A 25,676-nucleotide genomic window follows, 5' to 3' on the forward strand; every position below is an offset into this window, starting at 1 on the left:
CAACAGACATGTTTAGTCAGATTTTTTTTTTTTTTTTTTTTTTTTTTTTTTTTTCAAAAAGTGGAGTTGGTGCCATTAGGTTAACTTTCTCTGAAGTTGAGAAGGTAAGATGGCAAAATAACATTTTTTTGTCTAGAAGTGTTTGCCACCACCTTCCACAAAGGTTTAATGCAGTTTTTCAGAAGAGCTGGCTGTGATATTCTAAACATAAAGGGTGGTCATATTTCATCACACAGTGGCAGAATGAAGGGTTTGGCTTTAAAAAGCTACATAAGCATAAAGTACTTCAGAAATTGACAAATCCTAAAGCTTATGAAGATTTTATTGCAACACTTTTATCTACAGCTGTAGTTGCTGAGGCAGCAGGTTTATCTAGCTTGTTGTTATATGTCTTTTTGTGCCACACTTCCTGCACCAAAATCTCCTGCACAACTCTCCTTCCTCTCACTGAGTGTGCCCTGTGACGGTTTACTTCTGCTCTGTTTCGTCTGAGCGACAAATATTTATAAATGCATCCTGTGAGACGGCAAGAGAGGAAGTCAAAAACAAAGCTGTGACTCTGATTTCAATTTATGGGACTGTGTGTTTGACAGACAGAGGCAGCAGATTATTGGTTTTGTAACACGGGTATATTTATGTTCTATACTCGTACAGACACAAGCAGTTAGCATTCAGTGTAATTATAGCTACTTACATGAGCACGTGTTCAGTGTTTCCAGCTTCCCTGTCTCTGGATTGATTATGATGTAGATCAACCTCAGTTAGATCAAAGAAAGAAAATAAATGAAGATCCACCGTTTAAATCAAAGAAGTTGGGGCACAGTTTAGCAACTTCTTGAATTTTTGAGACATTACTTTTGCTTTATTATACAGCTAAGCATGTTTTTGGTGTTGTATGCACATCAATGCCATCTGCTGGGGTAGAATTGTTCCACTTTCCCTGTATGGCACACAATTTCAATGCAAAGCCTGCTTAATTTTATGCAAGGCTTCCAGTCAGTTTCTCTCACTTTGATTGAAGAGTTTTCCTACCTCGTTTTATTCAATACCTCCCTGAAGACTTGCAGAGGAGTTCTGCGTGCAAATGATCTGACCTCCTGCATGAGCCTCGCATCAAACTGCCAGGTTTTTACCTTATTACAAAGCCAGCCTGAGAACTTTCCATGGTCAGGCCTGATATATGACTAAGCAGAGAGTGGGAAATGTGAGTCCAATTAAGCCACACTCAGCTTTTCCTGCCTCTGTGCCTCCGCAAGAAGGGCGAAGCAGCGGAACATGTGCCACCTTTTCATCTGCCCTTCAGTGTTTTAGCCCAGCCTGCTATGATCATAAAGTCCAACTTTTTAAAAACTCCATACTGTTCTTGAATGTAGCAGCTTCAGCAGCTCAGAGTAACAAATCTGCTGTGTCATTGTACTATGAGTTACATTCATTAAAATAAGAGAAATCAAGAAACCAGAGTGTCTACGATGGAGGTGAATTATTCTAGAGACTTCATGGAGGCTTTGATTCAGCACGGCCAAGGTAGGAACAGTTCTATCTTCTTACCAAAAGGTGTCAGCACACAAATACTTTATAAGTTTGAGCGTGTGTGCTGGACCAAAGAGGATGAAGCAGGTTTGGGTGTGTCTCTGGCTGTCTGTGTATCAGATAACAGAAAGATAACAGCCATGGACCTGGCTTTGTATTTGTGATTTAGTGTCAATATACTGTTTTGGATGACATTCAGCTCTGTCTGGGTTATTTAAAGGGGTTCTGCATGTATTTAGAGATTAAGAGTGAAGTAAATTATAGCTCCTAACTTAACACTGAAGACCTTGACTTCAGACAGCACCCACACTGCCTGGCATTGTCTGGGATCATATTCCCTGCTGGTGTTTAATCCAGGGGGGTGTGGGCTGTGGGACGGCCCCTCACTGGCTGCTCCTCATGTCTGCCTTGCACACGATGTAATGGGTGAAGAAGGGCAAGAGAGAGGAGTACCAGGAGGAAAGCACAGCTGCATAGATAGCATAGCTTGAAGATAAACAGGCTTTGAGCTGCCTGTAACAGCATACTTCAATTTGAGATCATCATTTGTCATAAACTGTTTATTTTTCTTTGCTTAAAACTCTGGGATAAATCCTGCAGTTTGTAAAATGTCGATTAAAAACAGAGCAGTGCAGAGATAAGAGTCATAGCGTCTTCATTTTGTTTGTTTTGTCCAACAAACCAAAAACCAAATGCATTCAAGAAGCAATTAAAGTCATGAGAAGAATTTTTTGATGGTCTGGAATCAGTTCAAAACAGAATGTTTGACATTTTTGTCTGCAAAACATCTCCAATTAGTAATAAAGGATGCTTCCAGCACTCATGTGACTGCAACTGGGCAGTACAAGGAACAGCACTGAGTTGTTCTTAACTATAAGAAAATTAGATTTCAAAACATGAAGCCATTCATTCAAAGAAAGATGCTTAAAGACAGACATTTTACACTAAAGTGCCTTAATTTAGTTCCTTTTTTCACCTTTTCTCTAATGCTAGAAAAATGTTCCATCTCTCTCACTGTTTTAACTCATAGCTGAAGCTCTAATATTCATAGAGAATGAGTCGTATCCTGTGGAAATGGGGGCATAACTTTAACTGTCTCTAACTGTTTTCATAGCTCCCACATAGAAGCCTTTGTTACGGTAGCTTGCTGGCAAAAATGACTCTTTCCGTTCTTTGTCTAAATCCTGTTTAAAAAAATGAGAACCTCTCTGGGAGTTTCTGCAGCCCTGCACATGGATTTCATCCAATGACGCTCGTCAGAGCCCACCACGCATGAGATGCTGTTTCCACTGAGGAAAGCCTCACAAATTGAGTCAAACTCGCAGCGCTGTCTGTTTTTAGTTCCCAGCCAAGTCTCCGCTTCTCTTTTTTTCTTTTTTTTCGGGCTTTTTCAGCACGCCCCCCCCGGTTTTCATCAGAACACAATGTCGTGAGGTCAGATCTGACTCCTTGGCAGTTCAGTGTTTTCTCTAAAAGTTGTGGAGACGGAGGAAAGATGGACTTATGCTGCTGTTTCTGTCCAGGACCACGACTCGGTAGGTTTCATTCTAACTAGAAAATATGATTTCAGAGGCAGTGTTTGTGCTTTTAGGGATGCTAAAGAGGAATTAGCTGAGAAGAGATGAATTTCTTGCATAATGCATGCCATCTGAGGACAGAGCCACTCCCAGCATCAGCCTCGCTTTAGCAGACTGCAGATCAGAAACATCACTGAGATTCTTCTCATCGCTCACCTAATCCTGACTTTCTCCCTGGGACATCCTGATCAATAGTGATTAAGGCAGTTTTACTGAACTTTTCGCTACAGTCTTTAACAGTGTGTAGGGTTTTGCCAGAGTGTGTCCGTGTGGGTATGCAGCGCATGCATCACAATATGGAAATCATTGACCAAACACATGTGAAGCGAGTGGGAGTGGGCTGGCTCCGCCTATAAAGGAGTGGTGGAGAGAATTTATTCCAGACCTCTGTACTGCACCCCACGTTTTACTCCCTTTGCTTGCTCTTCACTGTGACTAATTGGCAATTTGAGCTGCCAGTTCCTGAGACATCGGGATTTGGTTGACATTATCCAACTGGGATCACTTAAGGTCTCAACCAGAACAAAGTGCCAAAACTTCAAATTAAAATCACTCAGACATTCTTCCATTCTGACAGTTCTTCAGCTTCTGTTTCCAACAGAGGGAGCTTTTTGTTTATGTATCAGACTGTGTCATAACACGCCCCGCTTTGTTTAAAAGCTTTTCATTCTAAATTCTCCTCCAGACATAAAATGAGAGCGTGCTCTAGCCAAAAGCGACTTGAGGTCTAGGTTGTTAACATCTATTTCTGCTTGTTTTATGGTGCAAGGTTGGCATGCGGAATGGCATGGCAGTGAACGTGTGATCACGACACTGGTGTTGAGTTTCTGTGAGGCTGTGAGGGAAAGTCACACTGTTTCTACTGCACACTATCTTATGTCCTGACATCGTGTTCAGACAACAGAAACTCTGGCATGGATGCCGTTTTGCCCGCAGCTAAATGCTTTTGCTGTCTCAACAGTGATGCAAGCAGGCGTTATAGGCTCTTTTATTGTCACTGTTAGATCTGAGGGCAGTGCTTGAGTGTTGGTTAGTGCTATTTTCAAAGGTAGTTTATTCATTTAAAATATTACTGCCATTTTAAAGGGACATGCTAAATAACTATGTAGGAATATTAACATGGTAGAGTACTTTTGCATTACCAAAAAACGAACCCCTCTGGCAGCCTGTTGTAAATCTTCCTTTGAATGTACTGGCTCCACCACTACACATGCCTGTAACATGTAACTCTGCAGTGTAATAATAATATCAGCTCTTTATTATGCTACCAGTCTTGCAGTGGATTAGACAGATGTAAAATTTACGCACAGCTGTTTCAATGAAAACTCGAGTTTACATTTCACCATGGTGGCTTGACCCTTTCATTCAAAAATTTAATATAATAGGAATATTTTGAGAAAGTAAAAGCTCCTCTGTCATCACCACTCTAGGTTTAATTTCTGTGGATACACAGCTAGTAGCTCAGAAGTAGGAGAGAAACAGAAACTGTGCACATGCTTTGGGGATTTCTTTTATATTAAACAACTCGTTAAGGTACTCTGTTACTTGACAAAAGTTATACTTGAAGAGTAGTGGTTTTCATCTTGTGGGTTGGGACCCAAAAGTGGGTCCCAGAGCAAAATTTAGTGAGTCTTGAAAGTGTACCTGATAAGAAAAATGGAATTAAAAAGTCCATGGGGTGGTTTTTAAACATATTTGATTTGCTCTGTCTCAGTTTCTTTCATATGCTTTGTACTGTCTTAGCTGTGCTCTCCTTCACTTGCCTGATTGGATTAAAAAAAAAAAGAAATCAAAAAATTTGGGTCATGATTTCTCATGGCTTGAGTTAGGAGTGGTCCCTGAGGCTGGACCATTGAGAACCACTGCTTTAAATACTTAAGTTTTCCAAAACAGTAATACACTTGTTGGTTATTAAAACGTCGTGCAGCAAACTTTATGTCTGCCTTTGAATGTATGGACTCTACCATCATTCTACAGCCTAGTTTAGAGCCCAAAATTTATAACTCCTGGAACAGCATCGTAGGGCAGTATTTTCAACAAAAGTTGTAGATAAACTGTTGAGAATAATTTATAACTACTCAATCAAAGTGAAGAGTAACCACATTAATCATTGTGTTACTCTGCAAAGAGGGATGAAGGCTGGCAACACTACTGTACTAGCACAGAAGCCTCACGTTACCCGCTGACCCAATGTTCCTGTGATAAATTTCACTGTTTTCTTAGCATTTTCTCCTCTTTAGATTAGTCAGTTAAACACAATTAAAAGCTGAATAGGGAAATCGTGGCCTGGGAACATCCTCAATCCTCAAAATCTGAAATTAACTGGGCAGAGGTATGTAGAATTACTCACAGGCTCTGCGTAATATGCACTACTGCACAACTGTTTGAATGAAATCAATACAACACAAACTTTGGAACTTAAGTTTTACGATGATGTGTTGATCCTTTCATCCAAAAATTTAACAGAGATATTTTCACAAAGTAATGCTGTTCTGCCATATCACTAGCTTAATAAGCTAGCAACATAGACACGTAGCTATATGCCAACATGCTGCTGTTAGGGGAGAAACAGAAACAGTGCAGACACTTTGCAGGTCTTTATTTTCTTTCTTTTTTGTGGTCACAAATAAGTTTTTTTCAGTAACAAATTATGTAAATGAAAAGTAAAATGTAACTAATAACAGGTTCCTTAAATTGCAGAAGTAACAGGCTACCCATGACAATGAGAAGTAATCTGAGTACTCTAAAAGAACACTTTGAGGCAGGTTACCCCCAACACTAGTGCAGCATTAACAGTTTCACTGACATAGTTCTGTGCACTGATGTGACACTAAACTCAGGTATGTAATTTAAATCCTGAGCTTGAGTTGAAATGCTTCAAGGAATTTCCAGGTGATCATCCACAGACGGTAATTACTGTTGATTGACAGTTTCACAAATATCTAAATTACTGACTTAGCTCTGGCGTTGTCAGACGAGGTTTAGTCTAGTTAAAGACGACATCTCCCCTCAAGGCATTTCTGTGTTTTTACAACAGGCTTTGTCATAAGAAAAAAACAAGGGAATTTTATGATTTATGGGTTAAAGAAAAGCCCGTTTGATGTAATGGTTGCTAAAACAGTTTCTGATTGTTTAACAAAACGATGCTTATGTTTCTAAGAAGTTCTTGATTTAAGAGTTAAAAACCAGATGGTATTTGTGAGATTATGAAACAGTCGGTGGTAAAACAGAATGTAGTTAAATAGTTTTCTGGGAAGCTTATATGCGCTGGTTATTCGGTCCAAACATGAGGAAACAATTATCATCAGTGGAAACGTAGTGAAGTTATATAATGAGCATGAAGTGATAGTGAACGGGTTATTGTATGCAGGGGACAAATAAAAAGTGGGGACATGGCTTTAGTATAAATACTTTGGAAAGGGGAAGGAACTGTCCTCACATGATATATGACTTGTTAACCATGATGGAAATATATACAGGGGCATTGTGGGTAATAGAAAACCCTATAGAATGAATTAGGAGTAAACTTTGACACTAGTTGAAGGTACATCTCACTTAGTTTTGCGTCTTATCTATACTGACCCAAGTGATTGTGTTGTGTGTGTGTGTGTGCTACACAAAACAGCCTCATGTATTATTAACTCCTGCAGATAGACTGCAGTGGGCGAGGGAAGCAGAGAGACGGAGCCTGTACGGCAAAACCAGCGGAGAGAGTCAAACCATGAGAGGGGAAAAAAGTTTCTCCTAACTTGATCAGGGCTGTTAAGGTGCTTGCGCTTAAAGAATTAGAGCTAATTTTGGAATAGGTGCAACTTTAGATAAAGAAAGTGGAAAAGAAAGAGAGTAATTGTTAGAGTAAAGTACAGGGTGAGAAAGGGGGAGGGAGTGAGGCAGGGAGAGGGATCTGCCAGCGCTACCAGAAGGACTGAGTCACAGCACAGAGAGGAGAGAGAGGGAGGGAGGGGTGCTCTGCCGTTCTTCTCTCGGTAGTAAAAAGTCACGGACAACTTGGCTGCACCGCTTGTTTTAAAGTCCGGGATGGTACCACACCCCTAGGCGCGCAGCCCCCTCCCTTCCACTCCCCCTCACCTTTCACACCCCCCCTCCTCCCCAGCCCTCCCACCTGTCTTCTGAGCCGGGGACTCTCCACTTTGTACCAGGCCCGATGCCGGCAAGCCCCCCTGGAAATGTGTTCCCAACCCTGGTGGTTGTGGGCCACATTGTTACCTTAATCGCTGTCTGGAAGTGGAGAGTTCGCAAAAAGCAAGGTAAGAAAACTCTGAAAAACCCGTCGCTCTGAGGCTTACTTTTGGAGGACTGCACCCTTTCTGCCTTAAGAGGAAAATTTTCTGTCAGAGTCGTTTCTTTCCGGCTGTCCTCATCTGTCGTCTCTGCTCTCTCTCGTCCCTGTGTGTTTTTGTGGCGCACGCTCTTTCCCTCTCTCTCTCACTCCCCCCCTCTTTTTTTCCCTCACACGTCTCGGTTTCCTGTGGTATGGAGATGTTGCAGTTAACCCTGTAAGTGCTGGCTGTAATGTGATGACGTAGGAGCTGGAGTATTCTGGTCGACTGGAGGGTTTTCGGCTTCGTCAGAGCTTTGGTGTGCACACCTCAGCATCAGCTCTGCTGGGGTTTTTCCCCAACAGTACACCTTTAAAAGTTGCTCCATCATTTAGTCCATGCCCTGTCTTGTTGAGGGATTTGTTGTGAGTTGTGTAGCTCCTTTTATCTGAGTTTAATCCTTTGACTATTAACTGCTTTTGTGGTTACTCCTGTACTGTTTATAGGCTTGTTCAACCAGTTTTCCCTGGAATTCCTTCTATGTTAAAAGTTAAATATTTCCTGCTCACATTCCTGACATGTGCAGCCAAAAGGGTAAAATACTTATTAGACCTACTGAGAACCTGAAGGTTATCTGCAGACATTTGTATCTCCTAATGTCACCAGACACGCCTCTGTCAGGCTGGTTTATTGTTGACAAAGCTTGCCACAGTGACGGCCATCAAACACATCTCTGCAGGAGACACACCCTCAGGCAAATTAAAGGATGTCTGACTGACAGAGTGAAGGTGTACATAGAGGACCATTGTTTTTCTTTCTGCCCCTGAGAGAGGAACCAGTTTAGCACAAGGCGCTCCAACACAAATCGGCAGTTCACTTTAGGCAAGATGGCCTCAAGGCAAAACGTTACCCCTCTGTCTACATGGAGCACTTGACATTAAAACAGTTTATATTTACATAGACGTTTAGCACCTGTACTCAGGGGTTTGAATGTTCAGCTCTTGATTCTGTCTTTGGTGCATTTGTAGTCTGAAACTACTGAAAAATCTGTAAAATAATAAATATAGAAATATAGAATTTACCCATATATGTGCTGCAGCCTGTTTTTGGTGTCAGCATGCAGTTTCTGTGCAATCATTTCACGTTTTTAGTACGATCTGTTGTCGCCTTAAGAAATTTGTGCATCTACTAGTTATACTTTGCTAGTTCAAAGCTCAGCCTGTGTTGATTCTCTTGTTCTCAATTAGGGGCACTTTCAGTCCACAAGGTTCATTTATATAGCTCTATACTCCTTGCTTTTGTTAACTCAACTCAACTTTATTTACTTGTATGGCATCTTTCATACATGTAGCCCAAAGTGCTAACAAGGAACAGACAGACAGCAAAAATCAGTAAAAACAAAAAGATCAAAAGACAGTAAATGCACAGCACGGTTATATCTTCATGAGGGAGAAAAGCAGTTAAAAAGTGGCACCAACACATATTCTGAGCTGTGAAGCAGCCACTTGTAATATTCAATGATTGAGGTGGAGTTTCAGTTGTGTTAGGTCTTGTGCAGTGTGTGACAGTGGTAGCTGCACCCACTTGCAGTAATGACGTCCCACATTTCAGCACTTTTTTGATGAAAAATATGGGTTAAAAGTGAAGCCTCTGTCAGTCAGTAATGACATTCAGTACAGGAATGTGAACGTTAACATGCAAAAATGAGAGGGCTGGTAGTGCCAGCTTTGCTAATGTAAGCTACATTATGCAAGCTAATTTTGTATAATTTACCAGCTGCAGTTGTAATATTGTCTTTAAAAATTGTTAAATTTCGACTGTTTCCTGTGTGTTCTCTTAGCTTTAGACTTGTTGGCTAAATAGAAGTAGAATTTGCATTTAACCCTTAATGGTTGGCCGTAAAGTTATTTGCTTAGAAACATAAACCTTATCAGCAGATATCAACTCTGTTGACAGTCTCATTTATCAGCAATCAACGTGGCATTAACAGATATCAGTAGCTAAAGTTTATCTGCTATGTCATCAATTTAATGTTGGCGTCTAGTTCATCTAACTGCTGAATCAAAGAGAGAGGTTTTTTTGCAGGGAAAAGAAGTTACCTACTAGACAAACTTTGATCTGTTTTTATGGTTAAAAAGAGAAAATATTGGCATAATGGGAGTGTTGCACCAAAACAAATGACAGTGAATTAAACAACTTTGAATTGTGAACCAGTGGTTTAAAAACTTAATGACTGGGAGAAGTTGTGATAAGCTTTTAACCCGTTTTAACACAGATTGACAGGACAAATTGACGCTGAAAAGAATCAGAAGTTGCAGCCCAATATTGAATAAATACAGCGATTAACTGAAATTGGATGCACTCCACACTGAAATGTTTTTGTTTTGCTCAGCTGAGGCTGGTCCTGTACTTTTCCTTTATCACTCCCAGAGGTCTGGGTCGGATAATAAACCACACATTCTCTTTAAAAGGAAGTGAAAGAGGACACACCTTGAGTAGATAAGAGGAGTTTTCACAACATGGACTTGCCTGCCATGGTTGTAGCAGGGTGAATAACTCATATAACAGTGACAAGTCTTAAAAAATGAACACAATGAGTAAAAACCAGATTAAAACCAGATTTTCTCCACCCCTGCAGCCTGAGCACTTCTACAACTGTCCTCAGGTAAAGCTCTGATTAAATAAAGGCTGCCTGTGCGAGTGGTTTGACTGGTAAATTAGGGACAAACATTGCATTGCAAAAGTAGGCCACGTGCTATCTGTACCTTCAGTCAATATCCGCCTATTTGCATTAGAAGAGATCTGCTTTCAGCTCTGAACTTGCCGCAGTGCAGACAACAAGTCTACACCCTGTACATCACCAACGGTCATATTCCCTTTCCCTGTCTGCCTGTACTTCAATGACGTATTAATAACAGATGGGAGGCGGTTTGATTGATTTCTGCCCGTGTGGAGGTGTTCTCATTGTTTACATTACAAGTCAAACATGAGCAGAGTCACATGCTGGATGTAAGGACACAATCTTGTCCAATCATGTAAGTTAGAGGCTCAGTTTGTCTGGTCACCAAGGTGCCTTTGACACAGTGGGAAGTAGGTAAAAGGGATTTTACCCAGAGCCAGGTTTAAAAAAAGCTCAGCATGCAGCACACATGGCGGCCGGCTCGTGGTTGTAAACTCGAAACGGGTGACGGCGAACTGTGTTTCTAGGAGACAATCATAACAAACTCAAGCAGGAGAAGGAGGAGTCTGGTTTTTCTTCACGAGGCCTCCTGCTGATCCTCCGGACCTTAAAGGCCTATGAGTGCTGTGTTTACACTCAGATAATTAAAGAGTCATTAGCACTGAGTGATTATGTGTTTGTATGAATCATAAACTGTTACAAGCTCTGACAGATTTTCAACCTCTCCTTCATCCGCCTCTTATCCGGTCCTGTTGTCTTTGACTGGTTTTCATCTTTGAGATTTCCGCTGATTATTTTGTCTTAAACTGAAAAGATTAGAAAGCTTCATCCTCTTCAAAACTCCAGCCTCAACTCCAAAATCCATTCAGGAAGCCACACCCAGATCTGCCCCAGTGTGGAGGGACCCACCAGACTGGCGACTGTGCGCTGAACCACATACAGCACTATGTGGACTTGGGTTTGGATTTTGGCTGGTGGTGTACAGCTGTGACTCACCTTCCTGTCTGCTGGCTCTGTGGCAGTAATGACAGACTGGAGGAGGGAACGGGGGGAGGCCCCACTCCGCTTTAACTGAAAAGTGAAAAAAGAAGTTGTAATTGAAGCCAAGTGTTGAAAACAATGCACGCCCACCTTGTCCCTACATGCCCTTCACAATAAGCAATGGAACAAGAAACCCATCCGTGGTAAATCATGCCAGTATCAAGCCCTGTACCGCCATACTGAACATTGTGTACCCATGTAGAGGCCACAGCTCTGCCCTCTGTTTACATCCTGGAGATCCCCTTTGTAGAGTTAGTGATTAAATACGGATCACTCCTTTAAGGGAAACATGTACCAACTACTTAGCAAACGCCTAAACGCTAAAATCCTTCTTAACCAATTAGTGATGCATGTATTTGATGGTGGTTTAATGGTTAAGATGCTAAATGTAGTTGTCTTTTTCTGTTATTTTCCTATTCTTAACTGTCGTGGACTAGATATGTTGTGATGTAGATATATATAAACTATGGTAATTCCTACTCAGTTGCTGTTCTGAGATACAAACCTGTTTCTCAAATGAAAACTTTTTAGATTCAGCCTTTTTTGTAAATCTATCCTACCAAACTTTTGTTTTTTTGGCTGGATACACACTGTAATGCAACTCCCAACTATTGCAAAGAAAGTCAGGACGCTTGCATCATTTCTTTCTCTAAAAAAATCACTTTTTAACAAATTATTATTCAGTATTCACAGTAGAACATTACAGCTGAATGTTCTACAATGAATGTTAACTAATAATATCAGGTTGGGTTTTCAGTTCATGACTTTTATGTGACATTATACACTCATGGACTGGCCCCCTAGTGGGCACGTTAATGGTCTCAGTTCACACCTACCTGTTTTGACCTGTTTATGTATTTATTTATTTTCAGTGAATGCTGATCAATGGAACCAATGAGGAGATGGGTCTGGGTTTACTTCTACAGAACCCCATTAGAGATAGGAAACCCGGAGAGGAGCAAATGCCTTTTAAATACAATTGAACTCGTTAAGTATGCAAGATATTGGATTTTTGCCAATATTTCCTAAATAATTTTCACCAATACCGAAAATGATATTTAAATGTAGTTCAGATCTAAAACTTCAGACCTCAATACATGCAATTTGATGTCTGAAGATGAACAAATGACAAATTCAGTCCTTTAAACACACAGTGTAAGGAAAGATGAGGAATAAAGAAAAGACTTCAGCTGACGTGGGTCTGCTGATCCAGCCTAAAACTTCACTTATTTGTTCGTACAGCCAATATTTATAGTTTATATAGCCAGAATTAATAGCCAAAATATTGGCAGAAATATTCATATCTGCTGATATGATAATTCACTTCAAATATCGATATCCTGCAGATAATACTGTGCACCCCTAGAACTCTCTGTCTCTGTAGGTTATAATACAGTAGCACTGAACACACTTCTTCTAATCCTGCCATCAAAAATGGTCTTAACCTCATCAAACTATGACTGAACATTACAGCACCAGAACCCTGACTGACAGCTGACAGTGATCCTGATGATTGTTGAGTGAAGTGAACTAGCTGTTAGCTAATTAGCATTCTTGTGTATTTCCTGATGTCGGTGCTAAATTGATGCTTTTTATATGGTACTGTGCCTAAATAGATACTTTTGAAAGGTGTGAGAATAAAAGCCGTCTGCATGTCGTAAGTGATTTTCAGAAATATCTTTAAAAGATGCTGGTAGAACATGAGATTAGAAAAAGAGACCAGTATAACTTCTTTATGTAAGAGGCTGGAGCCAAATTTGATATACTAGCATTACATCAGAGACACACATTAGAGTGAATGTGTCCGTCTGTGTGATTACTTCCTTGGTAGGAAAATGCAAGCAGATCAGAGACTTTACTCCAGACAGTGTGAAAATTTAAAGACGTCCAGGCTCAGCTCAGATAAAATGAGTGCATATAGATCACACAAATTCTTGCATTTATTCGGGGTGACAGGTGGTTGTATGAGGGTGGTGTGGTATCAAAGCAGAGTATTGACATTAGGGCTGAATGATTTGAGAATGTAATCTAATTGCAATTTTTCCGCCCAATATTGCGATTGGGATTTGATATGCGATTATTTCTGAAGTTCCTCATCTTCTGTTACTTCCAACAGATAACTTATTGTGCTGATTTTGACTCGTACTGCAAATCAGATGTGATTTTGTATTGAAAGGAGTGGTTATTCTTATATCATTCTCATATTCAATAAGATAAATGGACACAAATTTTTGCAGACTATTCTATAAAAAAGCAGATGGATATGCCCATTTCCTTGTTTTTCACTTGCGAATCTATCTTGTTACGCTCCCGTCTGAACTGTTTGGGCCCGGTTAGAAAGTGACAGGACCAGTCAGCGACAAGGGGCAGTACTTTCAGGCATGGCAGAGTCGTGACGTAAACAAGCAGCAGCAAGAGGCTGGTGCAATTATGGTGGAAGAGCTTAGCGTGGATGCTGCTAAAGCACCAGTTTTATCAGAACTTGACAACAATTCTTCATTAAAAGAAGAACAAAGAACAGCAGTGAGTTGTTTTCTTTCAAAAAACGACAAAAGTTGAGTACTTACATGTCTATAGTTGCCATGTTTCGCCTTATTCCCCGTAGCTGGGCACGCACAGCTCGATAGCTGCTACGTCACGTGATTTGTTGCTCTGATTGGCCCGTAGAGATGTGACAGACACATCCAATCACACTCCGAGTTTTTTTCAAAGCCTCTGCCTTTTCTCAAACGTTTCCTATTGAAGCTTTCCCAGATGGATGTTAGAAACACATCCATCTGGTGTGTCAGGTTAGTAAACTGGTATTTTGGCACAAATTTTAGGTTAAAGAAAATTGCACCTTCTGCGATTTGAAAATTGCAGCAGGCCATATTATGATTTAATCTAATTTGCTATTAATTGCCCAGCCCTAATCAACATTTGTTTTTCAGTACCAAATGTGTTGGCTCCGGTACCATGTTGGTACTGGACCTTGATACTCATCCCAAACATTACTGACCAAAAGACACTGAAAATTTTGTAAACTTTTATGTTGACAGCTGTGCAAGGGGAAATGTTCTCCACTACTGTAGACACACTGGTATGTAAACACCACCAAACCCTGACTGGGACTTTTCTGATTTTTATGCTTAAAAAGAGTCCCAGGTGCTGTTTAAGGGTCTGACATGACAAAAATAACAGTTTAAACTAATGTCTTTGTGGTTGGCTATCCATGGCCTTGGAGATACAAAAAAAAGCATAATTTATTTTCTTGTACGGTTTTGGGGGCACCAGACATGGATGGTTAAAAATCATTTTTTAAGGATTTTAATGAATAAGTATAGAAGAACCAACACTTTAACTAAAGTGCATCTACTTATAGGAAAAGTGCTCAGTAGTGGCAGTTGTACCATCAAAAAGTGAGTGCAAACTTCTAAAACTACTATTTATTGCTAAGACTATGTTTTAAAATAGTTGAAAACAAGAAATCAGCCACTATTGGCTGCAAAACGCAGAAAATCATAACATAAGGGCTCCACAGGTGATACTTGACTCTTCATAACTTCAGTCCTACAGTGAGGTTTGACTTTGAAACCACTCCCCCTTATTAAAACTGTTTTATTGCTGATATAAAAATGTATTTACTGTCACAGTGCAGCCAGTACCTGCCTGTGAATGTAAAGAATTTCTTAATGTTAGTGAGAGAGAGAAGGCAAACAAGCCTCCACCGTGGGAGTAATTTATGACCCACAGCTGCTGTAGAAGAGGAGGGAAAGTGAGGATTTATGACCCGGGGGCAAACTGTGCTTCTACACGCTGTCAGACCTGCTCTGTGCCCCTCTCTGAACCCACTGAGACAATATCAACCCGATCGTCTCCCTTCCAGTAATAATCACATCCAAAATGTCTTCCCAGAAGTTCTAGTCCCGCTGTCTGCTTTGCATTAAACGGCCCTGAAGGTTATGTAAGCCTGGGAGAGGCGCAGACATCACACACGCTAAAATAAGGACTGTGTGTAGAGTCTATTTCCCCTCAGCAGTGTGTGCCGTCCCTCTCTTGGGTTTGTTTAGCTCGGGTTGTCCCTCCCTGCTCGCTTTAATGGCACGAATTACGCGCTACACACGAAAGCGACAGCAGAGCAGAATGAAGCTGCGGAGAGTTTTCCAGTTCATCTAACTACACAAAACAAAAGAGGGCTGGGCCTGGGACAAAGACGCTGCAATCTGATACGACCCTGTTTTTTTTCTTCTCCATGTGGCTCGGGTAGAGGAAAGTTTGGAGGGCTGGTACCACACGCGAGAAAGTCGCGAGTAAACGAGGGGGGCGTTTTCGACCCAGTCCAGCGCGCTGTGCGTTTACGCGCGGCACAAACATCAGGATGGCAGGGGTGGAGGATACGATGCGCCCGGCTGTGCCGTCCTGGCACGGCGGGCTGGAGCTCGAATACATGTACCGACGAACGAACTACATTCACGAGATGAGCTGCGGAGAGGTGGGCTCGCATCTCTACAGCCGAATGTGCTGCGCAGGTAGGTCCGAGCTCTGCGTCCATCTCTCTCTCTGTCTGCGTCCGACTGTAACCGGAGGAGGTTCGGGTTGGGAGGGGCTGCTCGGGTGCTGATGGTGATGATGTTAACCATGTGCGTGCCTCCACCCTCCATACAACAAGACAGAAGGGTCAAAAGAGTGGGCGTCCGGAAGGTCTTAAGAAAAACTTAGCTTCCCCTGAGACCCTGCGTGTACTTTTAAGACAGAATTGTTGTTCCTACTACAAAGCATTACAATCTACTATTAGAAATGTTAAAGTAAATACTGGAATTTCCATCTAAGTTTAAGTAAGGTGCTTAGAATGTTGGGAGAATGTGCTTAAATATTTCAGAGATTTTTAATCTTAAGGTGTTTGATTTTAAGGGGCTTTGCTCTTTTTCAGGCATTTCATGGGGATTTATTTGCAGTTTTCTTTTGGAATTTGATCGGAAATTTTGGGTGAAAGTTGCGTTTAAATTTTGGGGGAGCTTGCTTAAAAATTTTCACATACTTTCATGGGAATTTAGTTTTAATTTTTTATTAGATTGGAAATTTTGGGGGGGAACTACTTCTGCTGAATTGTCGTGGAAATTGTAGGGATTTGTATGGATGCTTTGGGGGTATTTGTTTGCAAATCTAACATTTGTTGAACTGGTTTCAGAGAATTTCTTTTAATTTTTTGGCCACTGATTGGGAATCTTAAGAAGAAAGTTGCATTTAATTTTGGGGAGCTTGCTTAAAAAATTTCAGGCACTTTTATGGAAATTTCTTTTTAATTTTGTAACTAGATGACAAACTTCTGGGGAAAATAATTCAGAAATTTCCCTTGAATTTTTAATGGAAATTGTAGGGAATTTGTTTGGATATTTGGGGGTATTCATTTACAAATGTAACAGTTTCTGAAATTGCTTTTGGGGAAATTTATTTGCAGTTTTCTGTAACTGAAAATTTTCAGTAAAATTTAAATTTTGGGGAACTTACTTGAAATTTTTAAGGAATTTTCATGGAATTTTGGGGGAATTTTTAAATATGTAAAACTCAACCTTTTTAGAAAGTTCCACTGAAACATTTGCAAAATGTTTAACATTACGTCTTTATTGGATTTTTTAAAAGGATGTTGAAGAATTTTCACAAAAAATTAAGTTGTTTTTCAACTTTTTAAGGAGGGGACATTTTGTGCTTTTGAAATCTGTAATAATTTTAAAGGAACATTCCAAAACCTTTTAGTGAAAAAAAGAAACATTTTTGTCAAAACAGCATCCCAAAACTAAAGAAAGAATTTGTTTTGTATTGTGCAGTAAGATAGGTCTATTGTCCTCATATGTGGACAACATTTTTCAGTAAAAACGACTTCCTCTTTAAGCTCAGGGATTAGGTTTTATACTTATCAGGTCCCACTTATAAGTCAAAGACACTAAAAATGCATCACAGCCAAAAGTAAAGGTCTCAGGAAGCACACATAAACAGAGGGTTGTTTATTAGCCTATCAGTAAGGACATATTTATTAGTATTGATAAGTTATTATAGTACTTAAAGGATCTGTTCTCAGTTGCAACTTTTTTTGTATTTTTGACAATAAATTAAAAATCTCTATTGTCTCACATAAAACAGACTGAAATATTTCTGAATTCACTTAAAACAGGGCTACAGAATATAGAGAATAGTACTCCCTCCAACTGTATTTTTTGTCCTTTTGGGTGTTTCTTTGCTTTACGTCACCAGCCCTTTCATATATGGATCTATTTTCTCAAAGACTGATGATTGAAACAAAGGAAACACGTGTTCATGTGCTTCCTTTGCCTTTGACAGAATCCCAGAGTTGACATTTGAATACAGTAACCGTTGATAGCCGAGTAAACATCCAGTCAGGATGATGGAGCTGAGTATCCAAAGCGAGTGGAAAGTTAACTCCGTGTTTGTTTACCAACTGATTATTCCCTCTGAATGAATCACAGAGCTCACATCACCGTCATTAATCTTCTAAATATCTCTATTCCTGTTGACGCTGAGCTCAGAGCACTGTGGGAATCTTATTTTCCCTCCTTAAAGAAGAGCTTCCAGATGTTTGAGGTCAAAACGGCTCCTCTGCCAGCACTTCTCTGACGGACCCTCGGCTTCTGTCTGTTTGTTTTGGTTGTGTTGCCATAGCAACTGAACTCACAAATCACTCCTCCCGCATTTACGAGTCACTGCGCGTGAATATAAGTCAACACCACAGCTTCCCAAGTGACCCTGGACTTTCCTCACAGTAGCCTGAGGTCTGACTGAAGAGAAAAGAAGGCTGTGTGCTAGTTAGACATTAAGGTGGATTATAGTTGAATCTTTCTCATGTTTTGTACTGCACCTTTCTCAACACTAGAGGGAGACAAACAGTGATGAGCATCTGTCTTTTGAACGTGTCTTTCTGCCTGTCACATCTGATCATCATAATCCCAGCAATTATCTTGTCTTCATAGTTTCAAAACCACAAAATGAAAACCCCACGTGTTGCTAATTACATGTGTTTTTAAATGCATACTCTGTGAAAATTACACTTGTATTTCAAAAAGGAGTCAGAGTCATCAGTCTCTCTAATTATGGAGGGAAAGCCTGATGTTTGCAGCTTTAAATGTCTCGTTTTAGGTTCTTCGAGTTTAATGTCCATCTGCATCATCCGGGGCTTTTCTTTTTTTCTTGAGTTAGTTTAAAAAAACACATAAATTCTTTTTGTCTTTTTCTACGCTTTCATACCTTCTGCATTGCCAGCTCCAGGTTGGATCTGACCCATAATGCCCTGCAGCTTCCATTCCTCACCTTGGCAAAGTTCCTGCCTGAACCATCCAACTCTTTCATACCATCCTCCCTCCCTCCCTCCATCACAACACAAACCCCAGGAGGACCTGTGAGCCAGATGATCCTCAGTGTGCTCACATTCCTGTCCTCAGAGGGGCTGACACTGCATGCTGTCACTTGCACACACGAGCAGGCAGACAGTTTTTATCAGGTCGGGGTTGTGTTATCGCAAAGAGGCGGCTCCCCCTGTCTGTGAGGAGGGCGGGCGCGCCTTCTGCAGGAATGCACAGACTTGCATGCTTCTCACAGCAGAAGTGTCATCATAAAATCTCCCATCAACCCTCACTGCTGGGGCTTATCACTGAAAGTTATCAGTCACAGAGACAGGGGGGATATCCACTCTGTGATGCATGGTGTTTGTACCTGTACGTCGTTAATATGATCATTTTTAGGCACAGAAGTATGCATGCCACTGATTTAAAGCCAAATCAGTTTTGCAGGCACAAAAACCCAACCAGATTTTGCATGTTTTGTTTTTTGCCGTGTCTTATGCAGCTTTAAATCAGCACACATTTAAGATTTAGCATCCATAATTTTGGATCTAAACTCGTTAAGGTGTAGATTAAGAAGAAAAACATAGTGCTTGTTTTGAATTTAAAAGCTGTTACCCTTTGGAAAAATCCTCTTTTATGCAAGATCTGGTAAACATTTATATACAGTTTTTACTTTTTACTCAGAACTTTATGTTTGCACATCAAAATTTCCCTCCTATTGTGTGTTTTTTGCACGCATATATCACCTATAGATCCTAGCTTAGGTCTTTTTAAGGTGTTATAACATCAGCACCTTCTATATCTCAAGTCCCGACAAGCCACCTCCCTGTGCAGGCATCTGAAACATCCCCCATCTTTGCTGTCTAATGTCAGTATCTACAAAGAAAATTGATGCTTCCAAAGGTGAAAGGTGTTGCAGGTATTTAGGTGCTATAGGACATGAATGTGGTAGTGCAGAGGTGCTACTTCAGAGCACCTGAATGCCTGCCAGGAGAAAAAAGCGGGGCAAAGAACTGATTTTTGCAGCTCCTTTTAAAGTTTTATTGGGTAAAAAGATGCACATCTAATTCTTTGACCACTCATGCACATAGACACACTTTGTTTAGTCCACGCAGAGACACAATAGCTTCTTTGTGTCAGGGATAATTTTCTGCAGCAGTGTGGTAACTCTATTAAGAGTTTTTCAAAGTCTAACAGCCGTCTGCGTTCTTTTCGGTTTGGATTTCTGGCTCAACAGCAGCTTTTTATCAAAAACTTTCCAAACCCAGTCCTTTCAGTAAAACTTAAAGCCTGGCAGGCTGTTCTCTTTACAGACTCTAAATGCTTCTATTATTCCCTGAGCTGAATTGTCTCCTGTAAACATTCACCCTCAAGAAAAAAAACAGCGTCTGCTTCATCTTGAATACAGAATCAGAACCCTCTGTGCCAGTTTCTTCTTAATTGTGTCCCGATGGAGGAAGAGCGCACACGCTGGAGGTTTTCTTGTGATTGTAGCATGTCGAGAAATGGCAGAGAAGGATGTTTCCACTCGTTTTGTGGCCTGGTCTCCTCGTGTTCAAGAACAGGCCCCTCATTGAGACTGGCGCTTGAAGCCCTCGACCACAGTGACTGCTAGCTTGTGCATGAGGAGTTCAGTTGGGGTTAGCAGGCTCCAGTGGACTGTTTCTGTTACAGTACAGTAAGTTAGAGTATGAGGGAGCACCTACTTTTTCTTTGAAAAGAACTGTTTAGTCTCCTCTTTGAAGGAAGTTAATTAAGACAATATTTGGACTGAAACAGTAGTTTTGTGTAGCTTATCTTAGTTCTGACCTTTGGCTGATGATTGTCTCATCACACCCTTCACAGAGTCTGACTTTGTCTTTGTTGGTATTTAAGCTGATGCTGATGTAAAGAGCTACAAAAAAGGACTGTGAAATTACGATCAACTAATTACTATCACGTTATTTCAAACAGATTTCTTTACAGTGTCATCTTTTACAGCTGATACATTTACCTTCCTTTGTGGCAGACAGTACTGAATCTTGTCCAAGATTTCTACTTTTACCGCTGATTTTGTACAATGGCTTACCTTTTTTAAACTTGATAAAACTTTCTAGTAAAAATATATGATCTGAAATAAGGTTTTATATGAAGAGATGTTTTTCATCTGTGACCTCTTAGAAATTGACATGCATATGAGTATATCAGTTTCTGTAATTGCATTTCTTGTGCACTTTATTGTGTCTGTCAGCACACTTTAGTTAAGCCAATGAATGACTCTGCAGCCCGATAAGTCCACCACTGCTCCTTAATGTCTCATTTCACTTTTAAAAACTCCCAGACAGTCAAAGCTCATCTGCAACGTCTGATATCAAACAGTTACCTTGTAGCTCTTCCATTATTTCTTTGTCTGTCCATAACAAGGTCCTTTTTACTGGGTAAACTTGATTTCATATTCTTCAATCTTCCTGAAGTTTATTTTCTTTCAAAGTGAAAGGAGATCTGTATCCAAACAGGAAGTTCATTACTCTTTGTATAAACAGTATGAAAATCCAAAATGTCACAAAAACCTTTTTAAATGTAAACTGTCACATTTAAAAATGCGACTAAGAAAAGGGAGATCATTTACGATCAACAAAAGAAATTCTGAGACTAATCACAATTCTAAATAATGTAATTGTCTGACAGATCTAGTTTTAAACAGACACAATGAAAAACATACTTTTGTAATGTTCAATAAGGTTTTAGGATTGAATGTCAAGGGCGTTTTTGTGTTTCATCAACATTTTTCACATGTTAAAAAAGCAATCCAAGCTCATGTAGTTCTAATCATGTTTGCGAGCCGCCGCCAAAATTTTCGTCCATCTTTGGATTTTTTTTGTTTTTTGTTTTTTTTGGAACAGGTTTGATTTGATACAAATTTCCACATCAGTCCAACTCATTTAAATGTTGATTGATGATTTAAAACAGTGCCTGCTGCTTTCTTCTCCCTTCTGGCTTGCTTGTATTATATGTAAATCAACCATGGAAATATAACAGATAAAGGCAGAAGTTTGTTGTTTGTTCTCACCGCCACCTAACAGAGGCTGAATTGAACGTTGCTCTCCATTTCTCCAACTTTGCACAGTGAGCTTGAGCTGGTGCCGTATGAAGCTCTCTGTCAGGATTGATGGATCATGAGGGATTTTCTATGAGTGACAGAGCCACAGGCTTATCCTAAATGCTTATTGTGTTATGAAATATATTTAGTTTTTTAAAGCTGCAGTAATTTTAGTACTATCAGTCATCAAAATAATGAAGATGGTATGCCTTTGAAACGTTTGATATTGAAATGTATTTAATAATATTTACATTTTTGGCATCCTAAATTCATATTACACTTTTTGAAGTGATGAAAATTGCCCAAATAGTGTTGACTAAGTAAACAAACCAAACAAACAAAATAAAAAGATATTTTATGTAGCAAATATATTAAATAAGGTGTTCTCTGTAGTTGTTGCTAGCTGAAAAAATGCAAAACTCTGCTATCACAGATTTATGCTGAAAACAGTGCATTGCATGTTTCATAAATCAGAAATGGGCACTGTAAAATTGCAAGTTTCAATTTATTTTTCTATTGTTGTTTAGGGTATTTTGTGCCTTTTCATATATGTTTGGATTAATTCAACCCAGAGACAGCCTGATACACTTGGAAGAAAAGGTAATTGGTTTAAAATAATAAAAAAACATTAAATTTGATAAAAAGCAGTGACTAAAATAAAGACACAGACTGATGGATTGTTTGTGTCTTTGCATGTGGATGTAATCAGTACTGATGTTTGTTGTGGTCGGGTCCTGCTGAGTGAGGGTCTTCGCTTGGGTGTGGTTCTCTGGGTGTGGTCTGGGTGTAGATATCAAGGCTGGGCAGAAAGGAGAATCTCCCCTCACTCTGCGCTGACTGACAGCTCCTGACATCGTCGCCTGCAGGCAGGCATTTTGCAATAGCTGGTGAAAAAAGGAGAGGGGAGAAAGGGAGAGGAAAAAAGGGAGTAAAGACTTGTGTTCAGGAACTGAATCAGTGGTTTGAACACTCCCACTTAACTACAGGATCCTATACTGAGAGTAACAGGCAAGAAGAAGAAGAAGAAGAAGTGCAAGTCCTCATAAAGTGAGACCAGGTCTGAACCTGCAGGGGCTCCTGTTTGGTTTTCGGGTGAACTCAAGTGTGGCAGAGATGGAGCAGAGATTTAGAAACTACTCTTCTGACAGTATGGGCAGTGATGGGGTCTTCATAGAGGACTCATACTACCAAGGGATGCTAAGAGCCATGGATCACAGGAAAGGTAGAGTCTGCGTCTTTATGCTGGATTTCATCTTTAATGTAACTCAGAAATCGATCTGCTGGCTGTTAAATAAAACTCACTGCTTTGAAAATCTTGATTTGAAGTTCTCAATTGTGAATAAATGGTAGTTTAATGTCTTGAAAATGTATGCCAAGTTTGTTGGTGGGGTCTTCTGCCTCTCATTTATCAAATAGGCCACACCTCTTCATTTGTCATGGCTTTTCCTCCTTTTATTGGACAGCAGTGCTGACACCCATTTTAAGATGAAAACAGGCTAATATAGGGAATATGTGTGGCTGGATTTCCTTTATATTACTTGTTTGGGTCAAGAAGACTGCATCTTTACAGCTCTGAATAAATGCTACCTTTTACACTGTCAGAAGATGTTGAATAATCAGTTTGTTATTGCTTAAAACAGCAAACATTTTAACCATAGAGGTCCTTCTGCTTGTGCTTTAAACTAAACTCTATCCTGCTCTGAGGTAGTTTGAGTTGTTTCTACAGTGTTTGTACAGCCTGTTTTGTCATAAAAGTTGCTTCTTGTGATTTAAAAGACGTTTCCTGCAGGGATTTTGATTAGTTTTTTACTTGTTGTATACTGACCCGCACTATAATTATGGCTATTCCATTTTGATAATAAGACGCATGTAAATCTTATCTACTCCCTTGTGTTTGTGGAGTTTTGTACATACAAAACATGTTAGTTCTTGCCTGACACGCCGTATTACAGCAGCATTGTTTATTCAGTAACTTAATGATGTGATTTGCTGATAATACTCAGTCATCCATGCTTCTATACAGACAAAAGCATTCTTTGCAGAGACCTGATATGTCTCACCTCATCTTAAAGAATCCTTGACTCTGAGGATGAAAGAAAACCTCCAGCTTTCCGCCTGCTGCTCCAGGCTACAGAAACCTTAACTGAACAAACACACTATTTGTCAGAGGGATCAGAGAAGTTTGCTTTCTTTGACACACGCTGGTTTGTGGAGCATTACATGCAGATTTGCAGTTGTTTTTATCAATAACTTCCATTGTATTTGATGACATGAAGAAACACAAGCATACTGAACAGCTGGTAGATCAGTTTTGTTTTCTGATTAACAATTTCCATTCTGAATTTGGCTTTTGAGGTTTTATCATTTCACTTCTCAGTTTCAACTGTGAAACAGTTCCAATGTGATCGTGACTCATCGACGTAATGCCACCCTGAAATGGGCGTTGGCACCATGGGATGTCGTCTCCTCTATGGTTTCTCTGTTCCCTTTTTCATTATTCACTTCTCCAACATGACGCTTTGATGTCAGCCCCACATCAGATAATCGAACCCAGCTCCCTTCTGTCTGGCTGTAGAAAATCAAAGATTGATGAAGGGGTGCATTGTGGTCTTGTGTCACATTGGCCTCTCTGTTTGACAACTACTCGTAATTCTGCAATGAGGAAGTAAAAGTCTTCTCTCTGTGTTTATTCTCTCTGGAGAAACATCATGCTTGATAACATTTAGTAAAAACATTGCATAACACTCCTCATACCTGCTGGTAGGTGATATGATGTGACAGCCATGTTTGGAATAATCAGATACTGAAATCAAACCAAAAACAGCAACAGTCCAACAAGGTGGAACATGTTTGTTTAAAGGTGATAATCAGAGGGATTTCAGAGCTCGTGTTTCCTCTGACAAATGCTTTTTGTTTCATTGTTTTTATAGACAGGTTTAATCCACCATAAGAGGGAGTGCTGTTGCTGCATGTGTCACTTCAGGAATGTCTTGTTAGAGCCACATTCTCACTGCTTTTGCTCCTTTGGGGGTAAACAATCATTTTGTAACTCTGGGAGCACAGCACATTTGTTATATCTAAGCATTTTTTCCTTTTAGGTTCTCACCCAGTGTGGTTTTGATGTTTTATGTCATTAGATTATTTTAGAACCAGCTGTCTATTAAAGCAATGTTTCCAAGCTCAGAGTTAGGACCCCTCTGAGGGGTTGCAAAGAAAGCCTTAGGGATTTTGGGAGAAACAAAAATCTAAAATAAAATCTGTTTATTTTTTACAATTTTGCTCCAGTTCTGTTGTTTCCTTGGATACACCCAGAAACTTTTCACAGCCTTGAGCATCTTAAATAAGATTTTACAATTGTTTTATGCAACAGGAAGCAGCTCTGAATAGATCACAGATTAAAGTTTGCTCTTAAGTACTCCAACTTCAGTGCTAAGTTTTCAAAACTACACATGGAAACCTTGCTAACAGATTTATAAGAACACCTTTTCATTTTGTCCAATATTTGTATGATTGCATTAACTTGCTGCAGCTTGATGACGTTTTTGGTTTTGTTTGAACACTTTGCTGTTTTGGGAGGGTCTTAAATGCGAGTATGTAAATTTTGCCACTGTGGGGGCTCTTAACCAAAATAATAACACAGTATGATGAGTACAGACCAGTGCTGCCCATCTCTGCTACTCCGCTGTTTGAGTACTGTATAATAAAAACTGCTCCTCATAAGGCGTACTTGCGAAACAGAAAATTCATGAATTCCTCAGAATGGGGCAAAATGCACTGAATAAGGTACTTCCAGGTTCCCTTTGGAAGCGGCCCCCAGGAATGATGCCAGCGCAACAGAGAAGTACCTTTTTTATTGTGGTTTTCTGTTTGGCAAGTACATCTTATGAGGTGCCATTCATATTGAACAGAGTCCTCAATTCAAAACAAGAAGTAGTCTTATGAAGGAGGCAACAGAGGTGGGCGGCACTGAGCAGTGCTGGTCTAAACTTGCTGGAAATACTGATCCAGGGGATCCCGGATACAGGTATAACATCCAAGAGTTTCTGTGTCTTTAAAAACTTATGGTAATATTTGAAATACCGCAAGACATCAATTTAAAACTATATAAAATATAGGAATGGTCACTTTTTGAATTAATACAGATATTTCACAGCAAAA

The 25,676-nt window shown here is 40.0% G+C and overlaps 1 protein-coding gene across 17 annotated transcripts in view; it reads left to right on the plus strand.

The window, feature by feature from the left end:
- The window catches only part of pleca (plectin a), a 137,275-nt gene that overhangs the window by 58,540 nt on the left and 53,059 nt on the right, over positions 1 to 25,676 (plus strand). For 3 of the 17 annotated variants that reach the window (XM_041809366.1, XM_041809369.1, XM_041809373.1), the window contains exon 1: positions 22,617 to 22,740. The exons of 8 other annotated variants lie outside the window; for them this stretch is intronic. In XM_041809366.1, coding sequence (XP_041665300.1) covers positions 22,632 to 22,740 — 109 coding nt within the window. In that variant the 5' untranslated portion in view covers positions 22,617 to 22,631. Of the gene's footprint in view, positions 1 to 2,850; positions 3,066 to 7,172; positions 7,376 to 15,405; positions 15,617 to 22,616; positions 22,741 to 25,676 lie in introns of those variants that run through there. 6 more of the 17 variants (XM_041809375.1, XM_041809377.1, XM_041809367.1 and 3 more) reach the window with 4 other exon arrangements.

Source organism: Cheilinus undulatus, linkage group 16, assembly GCF_018320785.1.
Source record: "Cheilinus undulatus linkage group 16, ASM1832078v1, whole genome shotgun sequence".
Lineage (NCBI taxonomy): Eukaryota > Metazoa > Chordata > Actinopteri > Labriformes > Labridae > Cheilinus > Cheilinus undulatus.